General features: G+C 36.9%; 1 protein-coding gene across 1 annotated transcript in view; it reads left to right on the forward strand.

Annotated features, from left to right (window-relative positions):
• LOC139694718 (uncharacterized) overlaps positions 1-26,168 on the forward strand; it is a 371,117-nt gene that overhangs the window by 189,360 nt on the left and 155,589 nt on the right. Inside the window, exon 2 of the mRNA XM_071593218.1 lies at positions 24,271-24,522. Coding sequence (XP_071449319.1) covers positions 24,271-24,522 — 252 coding nt within the window. The remainder of the gene's footprint in view (positions 1-24,270; positions 24,523-26,168) is intronic.

The following is a 26,168-nucleotide window of genomic DNA, read 5'->3' on the forward strand; positions in this document are numbered from 1 at the left end:
GGCTGGCCCGTGTTCGACTGCTCGTGCGTGGGACGTTCTCGAGTCACGGCCCTCGGGGCGATCGGAACATGGAGGGAGGGGTGACACTCGAATGCGTGGAGGGTGGATGGATGAGTAAGATGGAAATGCTTGGGCGTGTGTGTGTGTTGCTTGCATGTGCGGCGGTCGGGCAGAGATGCGTGCCCCCGAGTGAAGGTCGCGTCCCCTTCGATCCGTTCGTCCCCTCACATGCCTTCGAAGTGACCGCGAGAGGTCCTCTTCTTGGGACCGTTCGATACTCCATTTCCGGTATCTAACATTGACGTAAATTTCATATCACCGTTAACACAATAGGGAAGCGGTAAAAATGATTTATGTTGAGTCGAGATACATCGACCATAAATGCAAATCAGAAGTTAGATGCAAATGGAATCTCCACCGTTGTTTGATTATTTCGATTTTTTATGCCTTAAGGAGATTCTCCGAAGTTCTTTTAATTGGTCAAAATTTAGCTCTGACATTAAGAGAAGGGAAATCTAAGGCATGCATAGTTACTAAAATGGGGAGCCATTTTGAATGCACTTGCGAGCCTACATTCGAGTAGCGGTGTATTTATCGTACGTATGCATGAAAAATCATCACTATGTGTCACGAAAATCGACTCCAAATTATTGACTTATATCGACTCACAATAATCGGGTCGATGAGAGACAACAATCGACGTTGCTCATGATATATTGTCGAATCGTTCACTTCCACCGCCAAAGACTTCGAGGGAAAATATGGCTGACCTCTCCTCCATTGTTGCTGTGAGCGAGTCACGCTCCTTACTCGTAAAAGTATAGGCTTAGGTTTTATTATTTATGATAAAATTTATCACGTGACAACGCAACTTCCACGTCCGAGTAGGGTTAAGTACCTCTTGTTTTATTCATTGATAGCGTTACCTGCCGAATCGTCTGCGATAGGAGGCTTGGAGACTTGAGCCTTATTACTTCTTCAACAACTATTATTTCGTAAACTAAAAACATGCGTGATAGCTATAGCAATGATGATAAAATTTCTTTCTTAAATCTGCAATTTTACGAAAGTTGTCTTTAGCAGGGTTAGCAATATCGTGATCGTTGTATCATCGACGTAAGTGGATGTCCAAATCGGCGCCATTAATAATCGAAAGGCGCTTTCTAAGAAAAGGCATTGTATTTTTATCCACCAGCGCATATTTTAACCAATGTCACTTTTAAGTAGGATTCCAAATTTGGGGGAAAGATTTGACAAAGTATTGGCAATTTAAAATACCGTACAATATTTTACTTATTTAACAAATTTCACTACTGAATCAACTATTTGTAATACAATTCAATAGTTCTTATGCTTCAATTGTTGTAAGTAAATTTTCATTCTTAATTCGATATCTGAGTGCATATTTCGGTCTAGGCCACGACCTAAGAAGAAATTAAGTAAGCTCTCGCTTCGCGCAATAAGTAAAAAGGCATTTGAAATTGAATAATCCTGTATTCATAACTTGGCCTACATTATATTTAAAATCCTTTCAAAATTTGATAAAAAATTACCCTCACGCAATAGTCATGTAATCCGGAATAATCACGTCATTCATGAATTCTTAAATTGCTCTGGAATAATAAATAATAAAACGGTGTTTTAATAGTTACCTGTTGAAACGCTGTACTAAGTTTTGCAGTATAAAATGAATAAGATCTCAAAATATGTTTCATTAGCTCGATAAAAATTAGTTTCTTCTTCTAAGCGTATAAGTCCCTTGGATTAAAGATATTCCCTTTTGTTAAGAATGAATTTAGTAAAATGAGTACCGAATTTGATGCATTGGAATACGCGCTAATTTTTATCTCCGTCATGGTGGAAACTTGAATATTCTAAAACATGAATCCTGTCGTTTCACTCTGTCATAACTTACATAGATATCAAGATTAAAGATTTAGTGGCGTTAGGTGTTTTTCTCCGGGGAAAGTACATGATCAGGGGTCGAGTTTTTCTTTCTTGACAGTGCATTTTCCTATTGATTTCGATAAATTTCAAATGGTATTGCCATATAAGTATTTTTTATTTCATCAGGATATTTTTCATCCATACCCATACTCTGATTATGATACCCCAAAATACTTCAAGCCCTGAGAAAAGCTTTCGAAAGCCATAATATTTTTTGGAATTGAAAAAATGACTAATTTGGCTTTTCTTTATTTTTTCAATTTCAAGATTAAGATTTTCCACCAAGTCACGTCAGAAATAGTTTTTTTTATCCATAATATTTAATTTTTCTTGGAAAAGGAAACAGAAAAACGAACTAGGAATTGAATTAAACTAACTTAACTATTTCTTTTCTTATAAATTGTTAAGTTCTAGTTAACTTGTGTATAATTCCTTTTGTCTAATTCATGACGGACAATTTAGTCTACTAGTTATAGCACTAAATATCACGGTATTTACTCATTCGTATGCCATAGTCAAGAGTGAGTATCGGTAGTTATGACCAACTTTTACATCACGCATTAAGGTGAAACTATCGCCCTAGGTTATTCTTATTACTGCGGCATATCGATTTTAAGAAACTATTTAACTTCGCGCATAGAGTGTATGCAGTGAAGGCTTGAAAATGATTTTAATCAGAAATTTTGTCCAGGACGATTAATACAATGCTGAGGTCGAAAGTGAAGCATTTTAAACACAAGTTAAAAATATAATTCCATTGAATGAACATACAGTGGGCACGCCAGATCTAATCTGTACCAATCCATCCTCGAAATTCAATCTAAATATTAGCTCAGGGAGTAGATTTCGTCACCGTGAAGAGAACTCAAGAATGTGATTTACATCCTTGATGTCCGAAAAAATATTAACTCGACCATTTAAGGAACGGCTCTCAGCATAAATAATTCACTTGGTTTTTATTTCAATTTTATTTGTAATCCATAAATTTTTAATGGCACCTCTCCTCGGTCTGCGGAGTATAATTAAACTTTTTTAATCTCCAATATATATATATATATATATTTTTTTTTCCAAAAATGTATTTTTTAATATATTATGAATAATGAATCCGATGGCAAATGGGTTGCTGACCTAAATATGGTTGATTTATGAATCCCGCTGCCCTCTACGTTCACTCGAGTGACCCGTTCAAAAATACAAATTATGCCTTTTTCCCACGAAAGTCATGCAAAGAATTCATTCTTGAATTTTTTTATGTGCCTCCCTACAAGTCAAAAGATTTTAAACGCTACGTAAATGCTCAGCTCCTTTGCTTCCTGTTGAAGGCAATGAATAATCGGACTCGTGAAATTATGCCAGTCATTATGAGTTTTTACGAATGCTTTTTTCTTTGAATTATTTCAACGTCTCCGTGTTCTCTCTTTCATTGCTCTCGAGCACGCTCGAGCACGTGATCGATCATTTTTTTCTGTCATGCCACGATGAGCCGACGAAGCAAGAAGGGCTCGCTTGAATTTGTCGGCAAACCCACGACACGCCTTGGCGCACACGCGTCTTCCGCATATCCCCTTACACGAGCGACCTCAAAGCTTAAGCCGACGGAAGTCCCTCAACATATCTCGTTGATAAAAGTTCCCTTTTGGGACTGAATACCTCACTAAAATAAAATGGCCGCTGTTTTAGGAAAGGCAATGTGCTTTACCAGTTTTTCATACTCCTTAATTCAAAAAAATGGCTTGACCGATGGAGTAGTTGTTTTTACCGGCTGCGGAGGCCAATTGAAATGGCTACTTTCTCCTGCAGGTAAAAAAGTTACTTGGGGCAGGATCTGAGAAACCGAACGAAGATTGGATATAAATGCAGAGTCAGAATTTGACAAATTCATCAAAACGCGCCACGAAATTTGGAGTTTAGCGTCCCTTCCGATGGATGGAGAAATTCTAACAGGGTTGTAGGCAAGTTACTCGATTATGAAATCAAGAACATATTCACCTCTAAAATATTCGCTCTCGCCGGGGTCCAAATCAGGATCCTCGGGTTCTGATATCGTAAAGGAGGAACCCAAGCATGCAGCAAGTCTAATGAATTAGTGTAATCCAAAAATCGAATCCCCTTCATTGATTCATGATAATTATCTTTAATGGGCACGGGATAATCACTGGCTTGCAATCTCCCGTTTACACAAGATTATCAGACGAAAACTGATTAAATATTTTTGCGATCTTTCGAGAATTAAAAAAAGATCTTTTCTCAGATACCTGTCTATTCACACGCCTGGGTAACATGGCGAATGGGAGCCTCTTCTCCATATTCTAATTTTGTTGAATATGCTCAGGATAACGGCGCCTGTTCCTCCGGAGTTACTGAGGCATAAAACGTGTTACTACTTACTCATGAGGAATGGTTATTACCTCTTAAAAAACCTTTACTCTTTCTATCACCCAAACATTCCTCGTCTACCTTTTTCCCGTCGGGTACGGACTAACGTATTATGCCTAGCTCCTAGGACCCATCACCGACGGCACTCCATCAAAATTTAACGAAGATATCAGTCAACCCGGAATAAATGTCTAATTATGCAATGTTCGCAACTTTATGCAAGACGTATATATTATACATTTGACGTTAACGTTTTTCGAAACGAAATCATTTAATGGAGAGAAGGTTAAAAGAGGCCTTTCGGCATCTGGTAGTTAGTTAAAGAAGCGTCTTTACAGTTTGCTTCATTATCCTTTTGGTATTTTGGCGGAAGGAATAAAAATACTCAAAACAATATTTCAATGGAAACATTCACTCGTGAAGATGTGACTCGCGTCGTCGCCAGCGTGTAAGCGAGTTCCCAAAAGAGTTGTAGGAAATAGGGGTCTGCTCGAATCTTTGTCACTTTTAGCTGATCCTAATGAAACATATAGCAAATTCTAAACTCAAATTCCAGGACGTTACTCACTTGGCTTTCCGTGGTTCAGATGGAAATGAATGTAGGGTTAGTTAATTTTTGCTATTTTATTTTCTACAACTACAGAATATAAGAGAGAGCAGATAACCTCGGAAGATGTGAAAATAGAGTAAAATCAAACAAACGTAGGGGAGTAAAGAATAAATTGTGATGACACGTTTCGCAATTGATATCGCAGTCGTATCAAAAGTCGAGAATTTCAAGCATGTCAAGGCTCAATGAATCAAATAATTAAAGGGTATAATTTTAAAAACATATAAAAAATAATAACGCAGGTATCTGAAAAAGGAAAGTTCAAGATATGCGCTGCACAAGGGTGAATTTATCCAGGAGATGAAATCATTCCCACTTCCGCGGAGCGCCATATCATGGAATGAATGAAATTTGACAGTCATCGATTGCTCAAACCAAGAAATCGTTTGAGATGAAGAGACGACTGCATTTTTTTAATATTTATTTTCGGACAAGAAAGTACTACATGAGCGTTATGGCACTATGAATCAGAGGCACGGGTTTTTGGTAAAGTAGAGGGTAACAAAGCGTAGGTGAGGAAAAATCATGCGAAGGAATATATGGGGAAAGGGTATTAGATTTTTTGAAAAGTTTAGAAAAGGCCCCACAAAGAAGGCTAAATATACTTTAGTAAATAAAGAGATTGAAGAGGATATGCATGAGGGAAGAGCTAAGAGGGCTTAAAGGAATTAGCATTGAATAGGAAAATATGGAGGGAGAATCTACTGTTACTTCAATGGAAGGACGAATTGAGCTATATCGGTTGTAAAGCTTGACGTGAACAATTCAATTTCTTACCTTATGCCGTCCAATGGAACTGGAGGAAATTTTTGAAGAATTTTATGCTCACATGCGTGGTATGTTCTTTAAAGAAAGATCAAAAATGTTTTAAAAAATCTTAATTAAATGTTTTATCGTTAGCTTTATGTGTAAGGTATGTAATAATATTTACGTTGATTTGACTTATGTACTTGTACTAAGTTAGCCAAAGCCGTTGCAGTTTGAAATAGTTTTAGTTCGCCTATTGTAATGACTGAATCATACGAAACGAGAAATCGCTGCATTGAAATTAAGCGTTCGCATAAACAAATTTTTAGGCAAGGCCTATGTGTATATAATATATTTTGATGGAAGTTCTGCTCTTTATAGGTGTTACTTATAGGTCACTCTTACATCGCAGAACAGTGAGATGACCTGAAAAAAATATATTTTAGGCACGTAATCATGGAGTCTGTTACATTTAAACTAATGAATTGTTTTCAAACAATCGTTGCTGCTAAAAAATTGCGTCTAAATATTTTTTACTCCACTGATTCAAATACCATGCCATTTATGCATTGGCTAATTGAATAAATAATTACCTCGATCGGCTTTCTCCGGTGATGTTATTTTATTGCCAGAGACTAATCCTAACCCCATATCTTCGCAATTTGATTTGTAATCACTTTTCTTTGTACTTATATACACAACATGTCAAACCAGTTCTGCCGAATTGAGAAATTTCATTTTTACATCATTCTAAGGCTATGGTTTGAATGAAAAGATCGGTGATTAGAGGAAGATTAGGGGAGGGGAAGAGAGTTTTCAGATGCGTAGTTTCGATCTTAGAAGTTAAGTTAAAAGGAGTGGAAGGATCTTAGAATTCTTTGAAGCAAACCGTCTAAGAAATATCAGAGATGTAAAGTTGCCATTTAACTCACAGTCGTAACGATAATAATGGTTTGAGAAAGAATTGAATTCACATGCTAGTAATAAGTAATGAACTCGCCAAAACAAATCTTAGCATCCTAACTTGTTACAAATTAAGTTTTAAAAAGTAAGTATTAAAACGTACGGAGATTGCTCGATCGGTTGACACAGAAGCAGTAAACTCACCAAGTTAGCTCATTCGTCATGCGCACTTTGCGTCCTCCAGTTTCGGCATAGTTGAAATCACCTTAGTCATCACGGGGACTACATCTTTGGTCGAAAACAGGTATGAATGCAGCAGTAATCATAGCTGATTTAAACTGTGGCGGACCGATTATAAATCCATTTCCTGTTTTAACATGTCCACATATTTCTGCGACATTAAAGTTCTTCAATAGTTATCACAATTCAAACGATTTGAAGCGTTTTATAACTCATAGTTATTTATGTGTATCTGATAATCAGCCATTATTAACAAAAATTATTGTTTGAACCTAGTAATTGGTTGTGTATATCCTTAGAAACCCTTACGAAACGCTAATGAATAGCATTAGTGGGATGCTATTCGATCAATCAGTCTCCAAAGTGTCTTCTCGGATTTTAAAATCCATATTATTATTCATAGATTGGCAGCAGGATACTCAAGATTTGTAAAAAAGCAAATAATAAGCTCTGACAGGAAGAGGGTGACAGTGACTGGTTTCAATCAGCCTCAACCGGCAGATACATCACCATAGTTACGTATTTATGCTTCCTTGAAGAAAATATTTATCTCCCACTCTTTTTTTCTTTCATCCCACAAGCGTATTAAAAAGTAAGTATTTTTTCCGAACGATTTTCCTTTATTGCTCACTCGGTTAACGAGTGGCTATAAGGAAACGACAATTCGATCCGACAACTCCGCCAGTATTCCGCATTGTTGATGATGCTTTATATTGCCTCTATCAAGCCCCGATAGGCTTGAAGCGTTGCCACGTGCCCAATGCATTTCCCTCTGCTGCTACAACTACCCTCATGCAACACCACATTACAGAGATTAATTTTCTACCTCCATAGCGAAGGAACTCTGGAGGTAGTGGGGGGATACCTCTTGTCCTCTTCACGTCAGAAAAAAATGAGGGTAAAAAAATAAATAAAATGAAGAGTAAGGTTTTCATTTCGCTCTGGTGGAAAGGAACTGTCCCACCGTACCATAGTGCGGATTGACCCAAATTTCCCCGTCGCCGCCTGCCTTAAGTCCCCTCTCCCTCGCTCGCACCCTCTCCCCTTGTCACCACGTTCAGTTTTCAATTGGATTCTACGAGGCACATCCTACAAATAAGGACCGAATCCCTTTAAACATTCATTTTTTTTGACATGCTTGAGTATGCTTCACGCTACTCCTGCATGTAATCATGGAGTGCATTTAAGCTTTTTTTTGGAAACGAGGGTCAGGTTTCTTAAAACTCCAGTTGAAAAAAAAATATAGCCTAATTTTTTTTCACCAGCCCCCTGACAATAGTCACCTGAAATTGTGTTCAGGTGTTGAAAAAGGTTGATTATTCCTGGCCGCGAGCTAAAGATCATAAGATGAATATTCCAAAACTAAAGGTTAAAATATTGGTCGGGAATTGTGCTCGTATGAATGTAAATGGTACACCATCTTGAAGTAAATGCCGCGACCATTTAATATCGCAAAACATTAGTGTGTCACCGCGCGAATATCTTAATTCCGCTCGCTCGCTCTTAAGGAGTCTAAGAGCAAAAATAAATATATTTTATCACCCATCAAATCGGGTAATATTTTATCAACGATGTATTGAAATTATATTCAAAATCGATTTCATTGAACTGATAAATAGACTAGTGACCTCTAAGACGAATTTTACTTTGTTAATGTTCCTATTAAGTTGCACAAATTGTCCAATTTCGTGGGATTCCCGAATAGATGAAGGTATTTTCATTAAACTGGCTAGATATCACTCCACAGCAATCATTATGTTCTTAAATACGATGAACGCATTATACTTCAATGCTTCTATTTTTCAAAAACCTATAATTGCAATTGGCAATATGCATACATAGAGAATTTGTCATTGAATTTATTTTGAAGCCACATTTTTAATACAATATATATTTACATATGGCTCCCGAGGCTTTAAAACATTATATATGGCGTTTATATACGAATCCCGGCAGTGAATTTGTTCGTGTAGAGCCTTACGATATCACAATAATTTTCAGTGCCCATAGAAGGAAAATATAAAAATAGCTCTGTAGGTAAATCCTAGTTACTGTAACTTTAGGTAGAACAATCACAGTATAATGTCCAATTAAAAACCACTTGAATATATCTCATTTTGTTCAGACATGTATTATAATACTCACAATTATATATATATATATATATATATATATATATATATATATATATATATATATATATATATATATATGTGTGTGTGTGTGTGGATCGCGGTAGTCCAGTGGGTAGAGCGTTGGACTGCCGACCGGAGGGTCCCGGGTTCAATTCCTGGGCGAGGCACTCTGGGCACCTGCAGCTCCACCCAAGCTATATGATTTTTCGGGTACCAGATCTTCCTGGGAAACCATAACCGGCACAGGCAAAGGAACTGGCCCTCTTACCCTGATGTGTGAATTTCACACGCCGTATAGGGCTTAGTACTGGGTGAACTCTACCGTCACCTACCAAACCGACGATCGGGTTGATTACTGTGTTTATGGTATTTATAAGTATATACCTCTATATGGTATATATATATATATATATATATATATATATATGTGTGTGTGTGTGTGTGTGTGTGCGTGTGTGTGTGTTTATGGTATATATATATATATATATATATATATATATATATATATATATATATATATATATATATATATATATATATAGCATATATATCTGCATCATTTAGCCATTCATTCATTTTTTGTAAACGATATGAAAAATAAATTGACTGCAATATTGCTCGACCGTCCACGGACACATGGGTTCATTTGGGACATATATCGATGAGAGAATTTTTTCTTTCAATCGATCCATCTTTAACACTTCCATCTCTTCCATAATCCTCCCTCTCTTTCTCTAAAACTCTTAGGCAGAGGTGGTGGTGGACCGCCGCCTCCTCTACCCCTCTCGATTGGGCCCTTTTCTTTTGTCCCGGCAGTTCTTTCAACCCCGGTCGCCAGCCGTGGGTGGTTCCCCGTTCCCAATGTCCTTTTGTTTGTGTCCTCCTCCTCATCGTGAGTCGCGACTAGGGTTCTGCGGTGACGCTTGTCTCGGGTCGTGCACAATAGGAATGCTCTGAGAGGGAGAGCGGAAGGAGTGGGAAAGGGAGGCTGGCGAGAGCCCACGGGTCGGTCGACCCGTCGAGTCTAGATCTCTCTCTCTCTCTCTCCCTCGTCGTCTCTGGGCGAGACTGTCGGATTAACATGCTCCCCGTTCATCGCTTTGGCATTTTGCTCGAATCCTTGAATCCATCAATGAGCAAAAAACTGGTGAAATCACACGTGTGGAATAAAGGGATGACTTCCTTGATGTGGAATGGAAGGGATAGAAGACACGAGAGTCGAGTATCCTCTGGGAGATATGGCGTCCCTGGTCGAAAGCGACTCGAGGCGTCGTCCTGTGCAAAATACTCGGAGGGATAAAAATGATGACTGATCAAGAATTAACTTTGACGGGAACTGAATAGGCTCGATCGGGTACTTAGACATTTACTCTAACATTTACTCTTAGGCCGGTAGTGTTAATAATGTTTAATTAACAGCTCTCAAAAGAAAACAAGGAAAATCAGAAACTATGCTTAAAAACACGTGGTACTAACTTCGTGATTTATGCTATTAGTAAACGGATTAAATGGTCGAAATAGGTATTTGAGGAACAACAATGGGAAAGGAACAATATGGTACGATTATTCATATTTTATATCGCTTTAATTACAATTCTCATGGACTATATTAATTTATTTATATACCACATCTTTTAAATAATGAATGTTAAGTCACGTTATTGAGTGAGTTAAAAATCCATGGAGGTTGTGTGGATCTTAAAATCAATGAATCCGTGTCAAGACACTTAAAGTTTAATTGCTATTTGGTTAATTTATTTGCATGTCTTTGTATTTTATTCATGACTGAAATCGCGGAAATTTCAACATACGAGAAACATACGTTTACCAACAAACGTATCTAGAAATAGTCAAAATATTTGGAATGAAAAACAAAAGTTTTACCAGTTCTTTTCATCAGTGGTCTGTGAAATTTTCTGTCTTAAATAATGATTCTCCATATGTAACCAGAGACATGACATTTGTTTATCAATGCATCTCTACTTATTATTATCAAAATTACTTGCTACAGTAATACTATATAATATAATGATTTTGTTATAGATGGTCTATTTTCTCCATATCAGAATTTTTATATTTTACGGGTAAAATTTATTAATCAAGATTGAAATCATTGGATTAAATTTATAACTGAAAAACTATTCGCTAAATTACTCACGATAAATGGATAATTATATTCCGGAACGAAAGAGACCAAAATCTCGAATAAATCAATTCCTTTAAAACGAATTTCATCATAGAATAATTCCCCTTGTACGTATGCTCGAAATATATACATTTCGCATAAATATTAAATGAAATAAAACATTGCACGCTGGGCTAATCATTGCCCATTGTCTACGAATATTAACTTAGGTGTTAAAGTTGTTATTGATATTAATAGTAGCTTTAACCCACAAATAATATGTTTAAAAATAAATAAAACAGCATTCTTAGTATGAAAAAATACTCGTCGTTCATTTGCTGAACTTAAATAAATATCTTTTAATATATTTACATGTCTTCAGTACTCAAGAGCCCATCACATGGTGAATACGAAAGATTAATAAAGTTAAAAATTTTCGTCTATTTTCGTCACTAAATTAAGACATTTTTTCTTACAATTTGGCAAATACATTTCGTAATATATTCAATACAAGTACATTTGGTAGTTTCTTTTGAAACTTAAAGTTTATAGAAATATTCGGGTAACAAACCGTGCTACGCTAATTGGTTCTTTCAAATAGATATTAAATTTATGTTTCGGTATATACTTGGTCAATAATTCAATTTAACGAAAATATTTTCCCTCAAGTTGTATTTATCATTACCTACAAATTTTCTACAATTATAAGATATTTCTTTTGCAAAGTGAATTTTATACTTAGGTTCCAAAAAAATGCCTCATCCATCAGTAATGAAAGGTAACAACATTTATAATCATACTTTTAAACTTTCCCAGATGGCTACTTCTTCTTCCCTCGTACAAATCCCCTTGAATCTAATGAATTCTTGCATTTTGCTTTGTATATTGGTCTGAGTCCTCATCGTAAAAAATCTATGTTGCCGCTCGCAAGCGTTGTTACCAGAATAGCCAAAACGCAATTATGTGTTTCTTCTATCACTCTGGGCAGAGGCCAAACATGAACCAAAAACTTTCCGAAGCCAGATTCAACCGAATTCTATTTAGACAAAATTTCCATCGTCCACGACAGACCACGCTATATGTCAGATTGATTCATATCAGATGAATAGGACAACTTATTCGTCAAAAAATTTGATAGACATAACATTCTCCCATTCTAATAATCAGCGATCACGAATGGTATAAAATTGGAGACAGATCTATTGGTAATATTTGATATATGTATTTTTTTTATTTTACACTTTTGAGTTAACTTTTCTTCTTAACCCCTTTCAAGTGTCCATACCCTGATATTTTCCCCGGACTCCGCCGGGTCTTTTAAAAGTACCCAACGCACGTCCCTTTGGTGGCCTATGGGTATGTATTATTCCCAATTAATCCCGTTCCTCCTCTCCTCTCGCCACCCCGTCGTGTCGAATCATGCAGGACCGATACAGTATGGGAGAGGGAGATGATTAAAGGAACCGGATGGGGTGGATGAGTGCCCGGAAGGGATGAAGAGGTGGGTAGGCCAGAGAGATGAACTGGCAGCCGCAATCAGGGGACAGAATGGCCTCTCCCGGACAGGGGGAGAGTGGGCCGGCGTGTGACGGGCGTGCTGCGTAATTTCGAAGTGAGGCGTGCATACTTGTGTGGGGAGTGGAGGCACGCATTGAAGGAGGACCAGGTATGGCGTCGAATGGCGATTGGACGAGAGAGGCAGGACGCGGATTCCCCGCACCACCAGTTCAGGTTAAGTAAGATAGAGAGGTGATGGTCCGAACCGTGGGTGGTTCAATTGGGAGACCGTATTAACTGAATTTCCACATACTCCTCGCCATGTTGAATTTCGTCGCATTGGTGGGGTGGATGATAAGTAGAGAAAAGACAATTTTAATCTGTGGATAAAAATTCCCGTACGGAAAAATAGATATTAAATTAACATCAGCAAGACAGTCTCCATCAATGCACAAGGAAATAAAGGAATGGGTTATCAGTGAAGTTGACTGGTGTGATCGGAAAGGATCTAAATTTGTTTACATGAAGCCTTGATTGAAGGACACGAAAGAAAAAAAGCCGTAATTTGGTTCTGTCTACAGTATATCAAAGTCATTTTATTGACTTAGCGGATAGTCTTCGAAATTCAGGAAGTTAAATATTCATACTTCTTCGAAAAAATGAAAAATGTTCGATGTGTTCAGGTTTGATATCGTTGTCTTAGTCAGGTGTGGTAGCTTAGTTTTCCGAGCACTGAGCTTATGACCGGTTGCCACTACTTCGATTCCAGGAATTCCTCTCTTGGCGCCCTAGACTTTACGTATGCTATACATTTTTAGGGTGCCAGGTCTTTCAGAGAAACAACAAGTGACAAAGAACTGCAGTAGCGGTCCTCCTAGCCTAATGAGAAATTTTCATACTCCCACGTCGTAGGGCGAGGACACCACGAGGTATTCACTTATAACAATCGGTTTATTTCCGAGTATTTTGTACTTGATATAGCAAAAGAATTTATGAAAGTACCCAGTATCTTATTGAAAAAATGTATTTTTATTAGTTTCCATGCCATAATTCTTAATCCAAATATTTTGAAATATATTGTCTTGTTTTATTTGAGATTATGACATCATTTTAAGCAACTGTTACTTTTTATGGCTTTTTAGCATGAAATAAATGAATGCCTAACTTTTTCAGCCTTTAAAGCTTTTGAAAAGCAAGTATCACCTGTAAAGAGTTAATTTATTAAGTAATTTCTAAAAAAGAGACCTCGAAACCAAGGCTATTTACTACCCCGATTACTATAAAGAATAAATAAATTCAGTTTTATATATTATAGTTTTCAGGACAGCATTGAACTGGAGATAACCACTTCACTTCCGTTGAATAGCTGTTTAATGATATTGACTGCTCAGGTGCGTGTGGCAGATTGATTGTCGAAATGAGTAGCGTATGAAAGAGATGGTAAAACAGGGGTTATCAACCGGGATTATTAACGTACATACGAGTACTCGTATGTGTGTGGATAAAATAGTAAAAGTTTACGGAAAAAATTGAGTTGAGGAACAAAAGTGGTGGGTAGTTCCAAAAATCAATTGCGTTTGCAAATTATCAAGCTTTAGTAAGCCAGTCAGGCAAGAAGTTACCATCAATGCTTTAGAGCATTAGAAAATCCATATGATAAGTATGTGATGAAGATGAATTTAACAAAACAAGGCTTAAGAGGTTTTCGAGAAAGAGGAAAGCTGAGTTAACTCCTTAAATCGGAGAGCATAAACCATAGCAAGTAGAACAGTTTACCTATATAGGAAGTGTTTTGTGCGAAGATGATCAAAGTAAATGGGACGTAAGAAGAAGAATTGCGTGGATTAAAGGAGTTTTAACACGGAGGGGCTGATGTCAGCGGCGTGGAGTCAGGATGTAAAGAAATGATTAGAGAAAAATTTGAAATGAAATATGGTTTTGTGTGGTGCGGAAACCTAGCCGTTGAAGCAAGATAGTAGACCTAGTTAGATAGATTTTTAACTATGGCTGTGGAGTGTGATGGAAATGGTAAAATGGAGGGAAGCGATAAACAACTAAAAGGTGCATGGTGAGAGAGGAAGAATTTCTCACAACGAGACTCTTGTTGTGAGATATTCAAATAAGGCAGGTAAGGTCAATGCAGAGCGTTCTGTTTGGAAATCGAATGTTGTAAACTGGGATAAAGGGAAGAGCATTGGCAGAGGAGGCAGGGGAAGAAAAGGAATGTTGGTCAGAATGAAGAGAGATAGTCTATGCGGAATTGAAAAATATTTTAATGCGACGTAGGAATTAAGCAAAAGCGACATGCTAAGCTAGGACTTCAAGGATGCATGCCACAAACAACTAGCCAAAATCAAATGTTAGCAAGGCAAACCAAATCACGAGTGTGCACTTGCCGCAAATGGGTATCCCTTCGAATTTGGATGTTCCGAAAGTGCACCCGATCTCGACTGGGCAAGTCATGACTCGGATCAAATATTCGTAATCGAACTCAAACGTTTTGTGTGATTTTGGCCTTGCGGAAACAAGGGGAGGAGGAAGTGTACTTGGGATTGATGGCGTTCCTTCCGCGACGTCTACAACAATGGTAATCAGTCAAGTTCCATGCGCAGTCATTAGCATCCACCCTCTGCGCCCCCTTTCCCATCCCATCACGTCGTCGTCACAATGCAATAGGGTGGGGGGGATAGTGCAATACAAATCGCTTCTTCCGTAATCGTTGGAAAATGAATAGGAGAAAAGTTCTGCACTGTATCATTTCTCAACTTTCATGCTCCTGTGATAACCAACTAAATAGCCATTTATTGTCACGTCATTCCCTAATGCTGATTTATTTTTTAATCATTTTAGAAATGCATGAGGCCTAATAATTCATACGTGTCTCCAACGTCAATATGATAACAGAAAAAATCACTTCAGAGTGGAATTCATATAATTTTGATGCATGGAAACGAGTTAAAACTGTATTCAGCCGATTTTTCTTTTTAATTTAAGATTCAGCAGATAAATAATTTCCTCGAGAAACGAAACGTGTATTATAGAATATCTGAAACTAAATGAAAACCTTAATAGCTTGTTTTTCAGTTTATTCAGCCTATAACGCCTATGCTCACACACATATATATAAATATAATGTGTGTGTATATAATGTGTGTATAATAAATATGTGTGTGTGAAAAATATGTATGTGTGAAAAATATGGATGTGTGTACATATATATATATATATATATATATATATATATATATATATATATATATATATATATATATATACACACACACACATATACATATATATATATGTATGTGTATATATACATATATATATATATGTATGTGTATATATACATATATATGTGTATGTATATATATATATATATGTATATATATATACATATATTATTGTGCTTTTTTACAAAATAAGAATGATGAACCAATAATTTTTACTCCTCTAGAAGTTGTCTGCTGATCAATGACTGTAGAAAAAAGCCCATCAGTGTAAAGCCATATCGTCTCTTACTCAAACTTAGTTGGTCATTTCCTATGTTTAAATTAATTACACTCACACTCTTTCTACCGTTTGACAGATGCGTAATTAAGGACAAGAATGACGATGATGATTTGGTAACGGCGTAATCTTTTTGTAATAGATAGTATCGTTATTTGACATTAACAGCCATTCAGTTGTATTGATTGAAAAACGCTTTTATCTCGCCTTTATATGATGAATTGTCTGTCGTGCGTGTGGTAGCGTGCGAGCACATATGCTCTCAGTTTTTGCTCCTCAGTTTTCGTTTTTCCATCATTCGCGCAAGCTGGCTTAATTACTTCCCCGAGACATTGAAGCGATGAACGCGGAAATCATTGCGAATAACTTTTGTCACTCTTTTCTTTGTCCCTAAAGGTGGTTGGATCGATTGATGAGCGTGTATAGATTTCGATGAAATTCGACCACTTTGTTCCCAGTTATTAAAATGTAATAGTTTGAGAAGAAATTGTATAACTGTCGGTAAGTATTATAAATAATCTATTAATTAACCAAAACAAATCAAAATAACTTAAGGGATATGCGAGTGCTAGCATTATTTCTATTACCTTTATCTATGTTTTTCTCACGGTTATATAAGGCACATGAAGCCCGTTTCATTTTAGTACTTATTAACAGTCGGTTGATTGCAAATGGGTCCGACGTTCCCACGCCTGTTAGTAGTTGAGTTCTTAATTTACTAGGGTTTCCTCGGGTGAATAAACACTTCATGGTTGAGGGTTTAGACTAGTGCCTAGGAAACATATTTATCCATATTCATTCTCAATTCTTCCTTTGAAATGAGCTATTTCGGTTGAAAATTTGCTTTTCAGAGCACACATCTTTCAAAGGTTGCTCCAATGAGAGTCTTCCATGCTCAGCGTGACAAATAATGCTAGAATGTTTTTTATTCATTTCATGTAGTTTACCTGCGGGTGTTAATATATTTTCAACTCCTATTTCTTATTTCTTTAGTAAGCCCCGTCTGTAAGAGTTGTCCTACATGAGTCAGATGACATAGTGGATCATGATGTGCAAAGCAAATGAAATGAAAGCACCAAAAATGAAGTTATTCAAATAAAATATTAAAATCAGTAGTTGAAGTACTAGATACACTGTAGCGATAATAACAAGATGATGGCAAGAAGATAAAGCAGCTTACCTATAGTGAACACTAAGTAGATTGCCGCAGAAAGTATGCATGGGAAAAGTTCATGTATAATAATAATTTGTTGTGTGAACAAGTATTTAATATTTTTCTAAGGTATGACCGGAGGAGTAATTTTGTTGAACAAATTATTGCCTCTCACTAGGTTAAAGTTTTCCACCGAAGATGCAGTTTATATTTCCAGAAAAGAAATTGTTACTGTTAAACAATGCCATTAGTATGCAGTTATTCGTATCACAAATATGAAATCGATTTCATTGTAAATTAATCTCTTATAAGCATGAAAAATATTATTCAATAAGACAACACGGTTGCACGGGTCTATCAAATCCAGCACGACTAACTGTGTTCTGAAATCCCGCGTTCGTAATTGAGGATTAATTTGTTCCCATAGCCGTCGTAATTTTTACATAAATTCTTTTGAACTAATTTATGTCGTACTTCATTCAGAATCGATGGAGTAGACAACTTGTTATGGACTCATATGTTCAATGTAAAATGTCTACTTCTTATGCATTGACATTGATTGCTATGGTATCATTCTCAATTATATACAAGTGCTGAGATAAAATGAATTTCTCACATTTCCTTGAGAGCCATGAAAATTCAGGGTACTCAGTTCCAAATCTTGCTAAATCCACTGTAACTCAAATCCCAATTTCCATATTCTGAAATTAACGATGGCCGCCAAAGGATCATCTGGAAAGGTACGCATTTCTTTGAATTGCACCTAATGAATACCTACTTCGTATTCAAAAGAACAGATATTTTTTTTAATGCTACCAGCCTATAATTTCAACAAACTATTTACAATTCACACAATTGTATTTTTGTTATTTAAAAAGAGTTAAATGTCTGCCATCAATTACTAGTCTGCATTCATAATGTTTATTTCCTTCAACGCTTTTTTTAACTTTCCATTTTTCAATCTATTGGGTTGACTGATCGTCTTTTGAGGGAGCATGGTATGTTCACAGACGTCTCCATACGGAAGGATGCAATGAGATCCAGAAGCATAATTTCCACATTTAAATAATGGATTTATTTTACTCATTGGCGTGTTTATCTTTTCAAAAGACCCCCAGTGTGCTATGCTTTTTATACCCATTTTGAAAGGCTCGAAGGCCTTCACCTGCTTGCCTCACATTACGGGGTTACGAGACACGAGGCTCCTAAGCTCGACATCGCAGATATTCAAATTAGGGCACCACCGTGAGCCGAAGGATAAAAATTCAACCTTCCCACTTTCTTCTTCCGCTTGGAGAGAGAGTGAGAGTTAATATATCTGCATGTGTAGGATGGATTGAAACGGGTGTAATTAATTAACAAATTTGGGAAGTCTGCATGCAGTTAAGATCCTCGTTTACAGCCCGTTCGAGCCGCCGCTGGGCAGGAGATTTTCATAATACCATCCATCAATTCTGTAATTAGTAAGATTATATTTTTTTAGGCCTTTTGAGGGTAAATGATTAATAATATCACTAGAGTTGCTACTAGCGACGTTTTTGATGGCATGTTTCGGCATAGTTTTGCCAAAATTCATTAATTTTCCAGGGAAAGATAGAATTTTCAGAATTTCGCGTGATATGTTATCTTTATCCAGTTATTCAATCCTACGATATGAATAGGGATTTTAAATATTTTATTCGATATCAAAAGTTTACTCCAGTGTTTAATAAATTTTCATGAATATTCTGGGCATGAATTTGGGAAGGCCAGCGAATTTAAAAAAACACAAGAAAGTTTTTACCATTAACTTTGTCTTCCTTCAGAAAAACCTCCTCACCTGTTTATTATTGTATAATCAACTACTTATGTTTTTACAATCAATGCGTATCTTATGTTTATTATATGTTCACACTCCAAAGAAAGATTATTTTTGTCCGCTTTTCTTTTAGGTAATGGGAAATTTAAGTCTGAAATTGATTTAAATGCTCCAACCACGATATTTGAAATAGATGTAGTTATATCCTTACCCAACTGGAATGCACGGCGCTTAACAATTTAGTTTTTCAAAAGCATTGAATTTAAAATATAAAGTGGAGAAAATCTTTGTGAAAATTCTACGTCCTCCATTGTCATAAATGATTTTGCTACCGCAATTTTCATTGATGTCTCTCAGTAAAACAAATATTCAAGTTGGGGCGTCTCACGTGAGCCGCTACTCCACTTTACGACGGAAGTGGACTCTCATGATTTTAATAATTCATGAGAGAAAATGAGTCTAGCCTCCAACGATCTGGTAAGGTGTAAAGAGTTGCAAAGGTTCAGAAAGGGGAGAACTCCTCCTATGCCACTCCGTATGATGGGAAGACTTCAAGATCGTACTGTTCTCAAGCGGTAATTTTTTTCAATATTCTCATCCAGTATGATCTGCAGTGCTGGAAGGAATGATGGCAGCGATGAGGTGTAGCGCAACTTTAGGTTTATCATCCCAATGAAAAATTCTCTTTTTTTCTTTAACGTTTTTTTTGAATTCACAAGTTGAAAATAATCGATAAATATTATTTTAAGAAAAGAAAATATTGAGTTACCAGAGATTGGTGGTCACGAAATAGGATTGCATAAAATATTCATTATAAAAAGTTTGACGGCCAACGGATATTTTTCTTGTAAAACTTGTATAATTTATTCCCACACTTTTAATTTCCCCTTTTCTGGCAAGAAAATTAACGACTAATTGGAACCAGGGCTGACTTTATTACCTTGAAGCTAAAATAAATGTGGCATATATTCATCAAGTTTCACCTTTTTCAGTAGATTCAGTAGAATTATATGAATATTGTATATACGGCTTAGGTTATTCCCACATTTCAATCGTAAAAATCAAAGCGGTTGATTCATGGATTTCCTTCTTTTGAGTATCAGCGTCTTTTGTTAACCCGAGTTTCATCTGAAACACAGTGATATGAAAGAATCGATAATTGCGTGAAACTTCGGTGATGTCCCCACGGCATTCTTGCCTCATTTTTTTTATTTTTGAGTCAAAACGTTGGTTTTTATCTCTGAATCCCAATCTTTTGAGAGAAAAAAACAATTTTGTCAACCGATTTATCAGAGTTTTTGTCTTATTTCCGACGGTTGACTCGTCCATAACTGAATCTAAACTCACTAAATAAATATTCTTCGTTCCCCAACGTGGCAAAACTAATCGCTAAATCAAATTGAGTTTTCTCTCGGACGATTGGAAGCTGTCTCATTTGTATTTCCACCTCCATATGACACTGAGACCAGTACTTTTATTTGTCTTTCCAAATGGTAGCTGTTGATTTTGTGTTGCAAAGCTATATCTATGTCAAATAAATTTTTGACCCTGAAGCATTGGGAAATTTAAACTTTTGCAGAAGTCATCTCGTGTAAACTGAAATGCAGTTTTTTGCAACTTCGATACAATGAACATCAAGATTTCTCTCATGATCATAACAGAATGTGTAAGCAACGTCACCTATATTAGATTGGAACATTTTTACTCTTGGGAGGGATTCTGCGATATCCGACTCATAGACGAAAGAGACAGAGACGCAAAATATATCTAAATTCACGGCTAAAAAGGTCTCGGGGGAAAAAGGCGAATCCGCTGCTCTGGAATAAATTTTTGCACCGCTTTCGTTTCGGAGGGCATTAATGGAAATGGTCCCCATCGTGCTATCGTAGAGGGCCACCCTTTTTTTTCAAAAACTCTCATTAGTGGGGGATGGAAGCCCTTATTCCCCAATGGTTATCTCTGGTCACCAATTTTAACGTGTGCATCCCATGCAATTGATTTTTTGCGCTTATACGGTGGTTCTGGAATCTCTTGACGCGGAGCGAACTCACTAGTCGGTCTCTCCACACCTATTGACTCTCCATCCTCACCTCCACCCCCTAATACTCCCTTCCTGGTACACTATACCTCAATGGGTTAAAAAGAAAAAATATCTTTCAGTCTTTAGATCCTCTAACGCGTAAAATAATCTCTTGTTAACTAACTTGAGTACTTATTCCTAGACGGAGAGCGAGCACGCCATTCCTCTTGCTAACTAACCTGAGTATATACTATAGTCCTAGAGAGAGAGAGACTGCATCATTTAGCTCACTTTCGTATTCGAAACGGAGACCTTTGGGTTGCTAGACGCACGTTTCCTCCCCAACTACCACGGTTGGTATTGACAAGGAAATTGTTTTTATTATCCATGTATTACAATCAAGACTTTCCTAAAACCATAACTCATGCATTGGGGAAGTATAGTTATAAAACATGCTCTCATAAATTAGTGAAAAAATCCTCAATTGTTGGCCGTTTTAGCAGAGCTATCGTTCTGTCTAATCTTCACTTGGTATCCTTTCCTTTGTTTAATGCAAATAATATCCAACGCTAGCCACTAAAATAACACAAGAAAAAGTGTGGTGAAATGAAAATTTTTTGGGTAATAATTTGAGAAATATCACCATCTTCTGCCCAAAGAGGACCTATTTCCCTTCTTGTTTTGTGAGGTTATCCTGAATGTTGGGTTATGATTCTTATGAGAGAACAGTGGAGGCATAAATATATCTCTCATGGCTTATATATTCTGCATGATCAATATTAAAAGCATATTAATAAATGTTGATTTCATTCATTCGCATCCCTCCTAAAACCATATACCTGTATTTCAAACTCATGAATAGTCCAGTTTTTTAAATTTGACTTCCCAAATATATCTGAACTTGACGACCTGTAACTGGTATCTTGTAGCATTTCGTTAATTTCATTGATTGCGACCAGACCGTAATCCAGAATTATCTCTAAAGAAAATGCAACACGGTTTAGACTGCAATGAACTCAACAAACCAACTAATGAGTAACATCAGCGAAGTGGGAAATAAATCCCACAGGGATACCGTAAATGAAAATCACGACAAATACTGTAAGCTGTGCAAAATCAGGGATTTATTGTAAAACAGACAGAGAATATCATTCATATTAGGTATTAATATTGCAGTAGAGCGGAGTTTTAAATTCATTCCGAGCCTATTTCTTTTACCTTTAAATCACTTAAGCGTCTTGCCTCGCTTGGGACGTGTATTTACGAAATTCTGAACTATAACAAATGAAATACAAGACTCGTACGACCTTACTACTCATATGAGGCTTCTAGGACAAAGGTAATTATGGTAAATTGAAAAAGTAATATAGGGCTAACAGTCAAGCAATGAGAATGGATTTTACAGAAACTTTCATGGAATTTATATATTAAACAGAAACAAAATATGGAGTGCGTGTCCTTTGTCGAATTCAATTCAAACTGAAGATATAATGAAATGAGGTGACTAATAAAGGATTATCGTAACAAAGAAGTAACTTCCCCACCGTAACATCATGTTACATTTATAACGATAGATATTAATTAATATTTTCCTCTATATTAAAATAATTCTTAAAAGCTGGATTAATTAATTTTTTCACTCCATTACCCAGAACTGGTTAATCATGTGTCAAATATTTGAAAGAGCCATTTAAGTAAAGAAAATATTTTTTTTAATTATTACCGTAAAATTACGAATTTTACGTAGCTTTATTTAAAAATCTGATGTCGGGTACATTTTCATTTTTTTTAAATAATGACTGCCTCACTGAAATCCCTTATGGCCAATAAAATAAGGTTCAATTATGAAAGATTGCATTTTGGTAATAACGGCTGGAGGGTATGCTCGAGTATGAGTCCATTAGAGTGCAACTATGAACTTAACTAATGATAAATCCAAAGATCCTTGTGACTAATAAAATATAAAGGCTAGACTCAGGAGAACAAATGCAAGACAAAAACGTGTCGCACGATTGACGGATTGAAACGTTCCGCAAGGCTACGAATGGATGCGGGATTTCCCTGGCACAATATTGAGCCTGGGTTGCCACTTAACCCGATTGGAAACGAGTCTGACTATTCTATACGTACAACGCTGTAGTACAGGAATAACGATTTAAAATTTGTTTGTGCAGTGGCCACTTTCAGTCATTTTCTTTGATAGCATTTAACACGCTTTTAGAATTTTGGCGCATATCACTTCTCATTTGCCCATTTGATATATTTTATTTTGTGTATTCCCTTTTTTTTCGGTACTCTCCATAACCATTTGAGATTAAAGATTCCGAGATTTTATCTATGAGTGCCCTTAATGCACACCTGCAATTTATATTCATTTCTCTTTCTGCCAGTTTCTTTCTTTTTCTCTATTCCCGTTGGGAGTTACTTCACGAGTGATCCCATCTTTCCTTATAATTCACGCTCTAATTATGACGGACGCTATACCACAAGGGCATTTATTCGTTCCGAGTTCACCTCCGCTGTTCCATCAAAGACGATAACCGTTCTTTTCAAAGCAAATAGCGAAACAGTGGCGAAATCAAACTACAGCCGCTGAACTATAACACAAAAGTTGGCGCTTGCAAGCATATGAATAGCTTTTCTCGTGTTTGTAATTTCGGTTGCTTTCGAATGAAATGCAGCCACGAAAGTTCACTAAGTCCTAAAAATATGTGAACGTATTATTTTTAGCACACCTTCAAGCGGTAGCGCTTGAAATTAAATGTTATTCCTGAAATTATTTTTTCTTAAAATTTAACGATTACACTTTGATTGTTCATTTGATATGATAGTTTAAAGTATTTATCAATTTATCATGAAAAATAATTGAGGAATGTTTCAATCTAAATAAGACTATTACATATTTTTGGTGTATTTCGAAACAGCACGAAAAAAAATCTATGAGGACTAAGTTGGTGAAGCAAGGACACACATTAATTGACTGAGAAATTCATTCTCGTTCTTTATTAGTTGATTCTATCTTTATGTCTTGAAATAACACATTGGTAACAATTAATCTATTCATCAGATATTACGAAAAAATATATTTTTGGTCTAGCGGAAACGGTTTTGTATCGAGGTCCCTCGGTAAAAGTAAACGTTTCCCGTGGATCTCGGTTTCCATGTCCAGTGTCGTGACCTTCATCTCGGTCTCTCTTCACAAACAGGGCGAACCACTCGCTGGTGCTGGCGCAGTATGAGCCATCCAGGGAGCGGGCGCGGATCGTGAACATGTTCGTTGCTCCGTTCGCCGTGGCCGCCGCGTCCGCCTCCGCCCTCTGCTTCCTGCACTGCGAGTGCTGCCGGAGGTCGCCGCGGGGCCGCGGGATGCGGGGGATGAGGGGCGGCGGGGGCGGCGGCGGCGGGAGACTCCTGCTCGAGGGGCCGGGCAGGCGGCGTGGCCGGGTGGAACACCTCAGGTGAGTCCGTGGGAGAAGTGGAGTGGGGTGTTGGGGGTGAGAAAGCCATTAATGTTGTGTGGGGAAGTAAGGGAGTGAAGGACGGTGGTGAAACCGCGCGGTCGAAGCGCAAGGAGATTATCCACTTAAAGGGGGGAGGAGGAGTAGGAGGGGTAGGGGAAGAGGAGGAGAGAAACATGGGCATCGTGGCGAATTTGTGTGGGTGGGAGTCTGGGCGTGTGTGTGTGTATTTGCCGGTGGCCACTTGGACCCTTCCGGCCCTAGACAAGATCCCCGGCAGGTTTGGGTGCTTGTAGTGCCGCGTGTCGTAACGAATGGCTCGTTCGAAAAGTGAAACTTTGTTTGTTGCCCACACAAGTTTTCCTTTATTGCTTAATTAATCGATCCATTTGAATTTCCTCGCTCTCCCTTTTCTCTCTCTCTCTCTCTCTGTCTCTTTGGAATTAGGGGTGAGTCAGGGGACTAGAGAAGGTACTAGTCGGTGAGAGTATCACGAAGACGCGGCTGACTAACAAGCCGACATTTCTTTCGAATCGAGATCCTATGAATTAATTTATATAATGCAAAATGTTACTGACATGACGTAACAATATTTTGCATGCCATGGAAACAACATACTGGTATGAGTTTTGAAAGATAGGTGTGTATCTAAATAATTTGTGAGTCAAATCATCCAGGAAAATGGTTTGAAAGTAGTACAGTAAACGCATTTGAGTTCCCACTTGGTGTGAAAATTTATTTTAAGTAATGGTCATTAATTTACTCATTGCTCTCCATTGTTTTAGTATTCGTAAAAAATGCCTTTCATTGAGTTGGATGTTGGTAAAACCCCTTTCATCTTTCTGCTCAGAAGTTAAAACACTTCAAAATTATCATTTCAATCATCATATTGTTGTTATAAATTCATGATTCACTTGTTAACTTAATTTGATAGGAATTAAGGGTTGAGTTTGATTATAATTGAAATTGAAAATTGTACTTACATTTTCTCAGTACTGTTTTGTAAGTCTACCGTTTTAGGTAGTTTATGAATGGACACACAGCACTGTCGTCCCTAGATTTCCAAACCTAAGCTAAATTGGCTTAACGCGGCTTAACGCTATACTCTACATTACCATAAACATTACCCATTCTGTAAAGTTTCTACCTCCCTTTCTTCAGTCTAACATATCTATTCTCACCTCCGCATATCTCTCTCATACCTAACTTTCTACCTTCTTTCACTGATTTCCTCTGTATACAAGTATGCTCATTATTCTTCTAATACACTCATTAAGATGTTACGATAAACATAGAATGGTAAAGGTACACAGTAAATATTTAATATAATTTCTGTCTTCTTTTACATTCTTATTTCTATAAAGTAATGAACGAGGTTAGAAGGTGATATTTTATTATTTTAATTGTTCATCGCACTGTTACTCCTACTCCTGTATGTTCTCTATGAGAAATAAAATATCTCTCTCGAATTGAACCAGAATTATTAAAAAAATAATTTTGTGAATTTCATTAATTTTTGCTATTTCAGCCTATAATATGTGACTTTGTAAAATTTCTTGTTTACACTTTGTTTGGCTACAAATAAAGTACAATACTCAGACAAGATCAGTCGGTCAGACGAACGTTATAACACGCGGAAAGTACAA

Source organism: Hetaerina americana, unplaced genomic scaffold (genome assembly GCF_022747635.1).
Source record: "Hetaerina americana unplaced genomic scaffold, ioHetAmer1.1.p SCAF_53, whole genome shotgun sequence".
Classification (NCBI taxonomy): domain Eukaryota; kingdom Metazoa; phylum Arthropoda; class Insecta; order Odonata; family Calopterygidae; genus Hetaerina; species Hetaerina americana.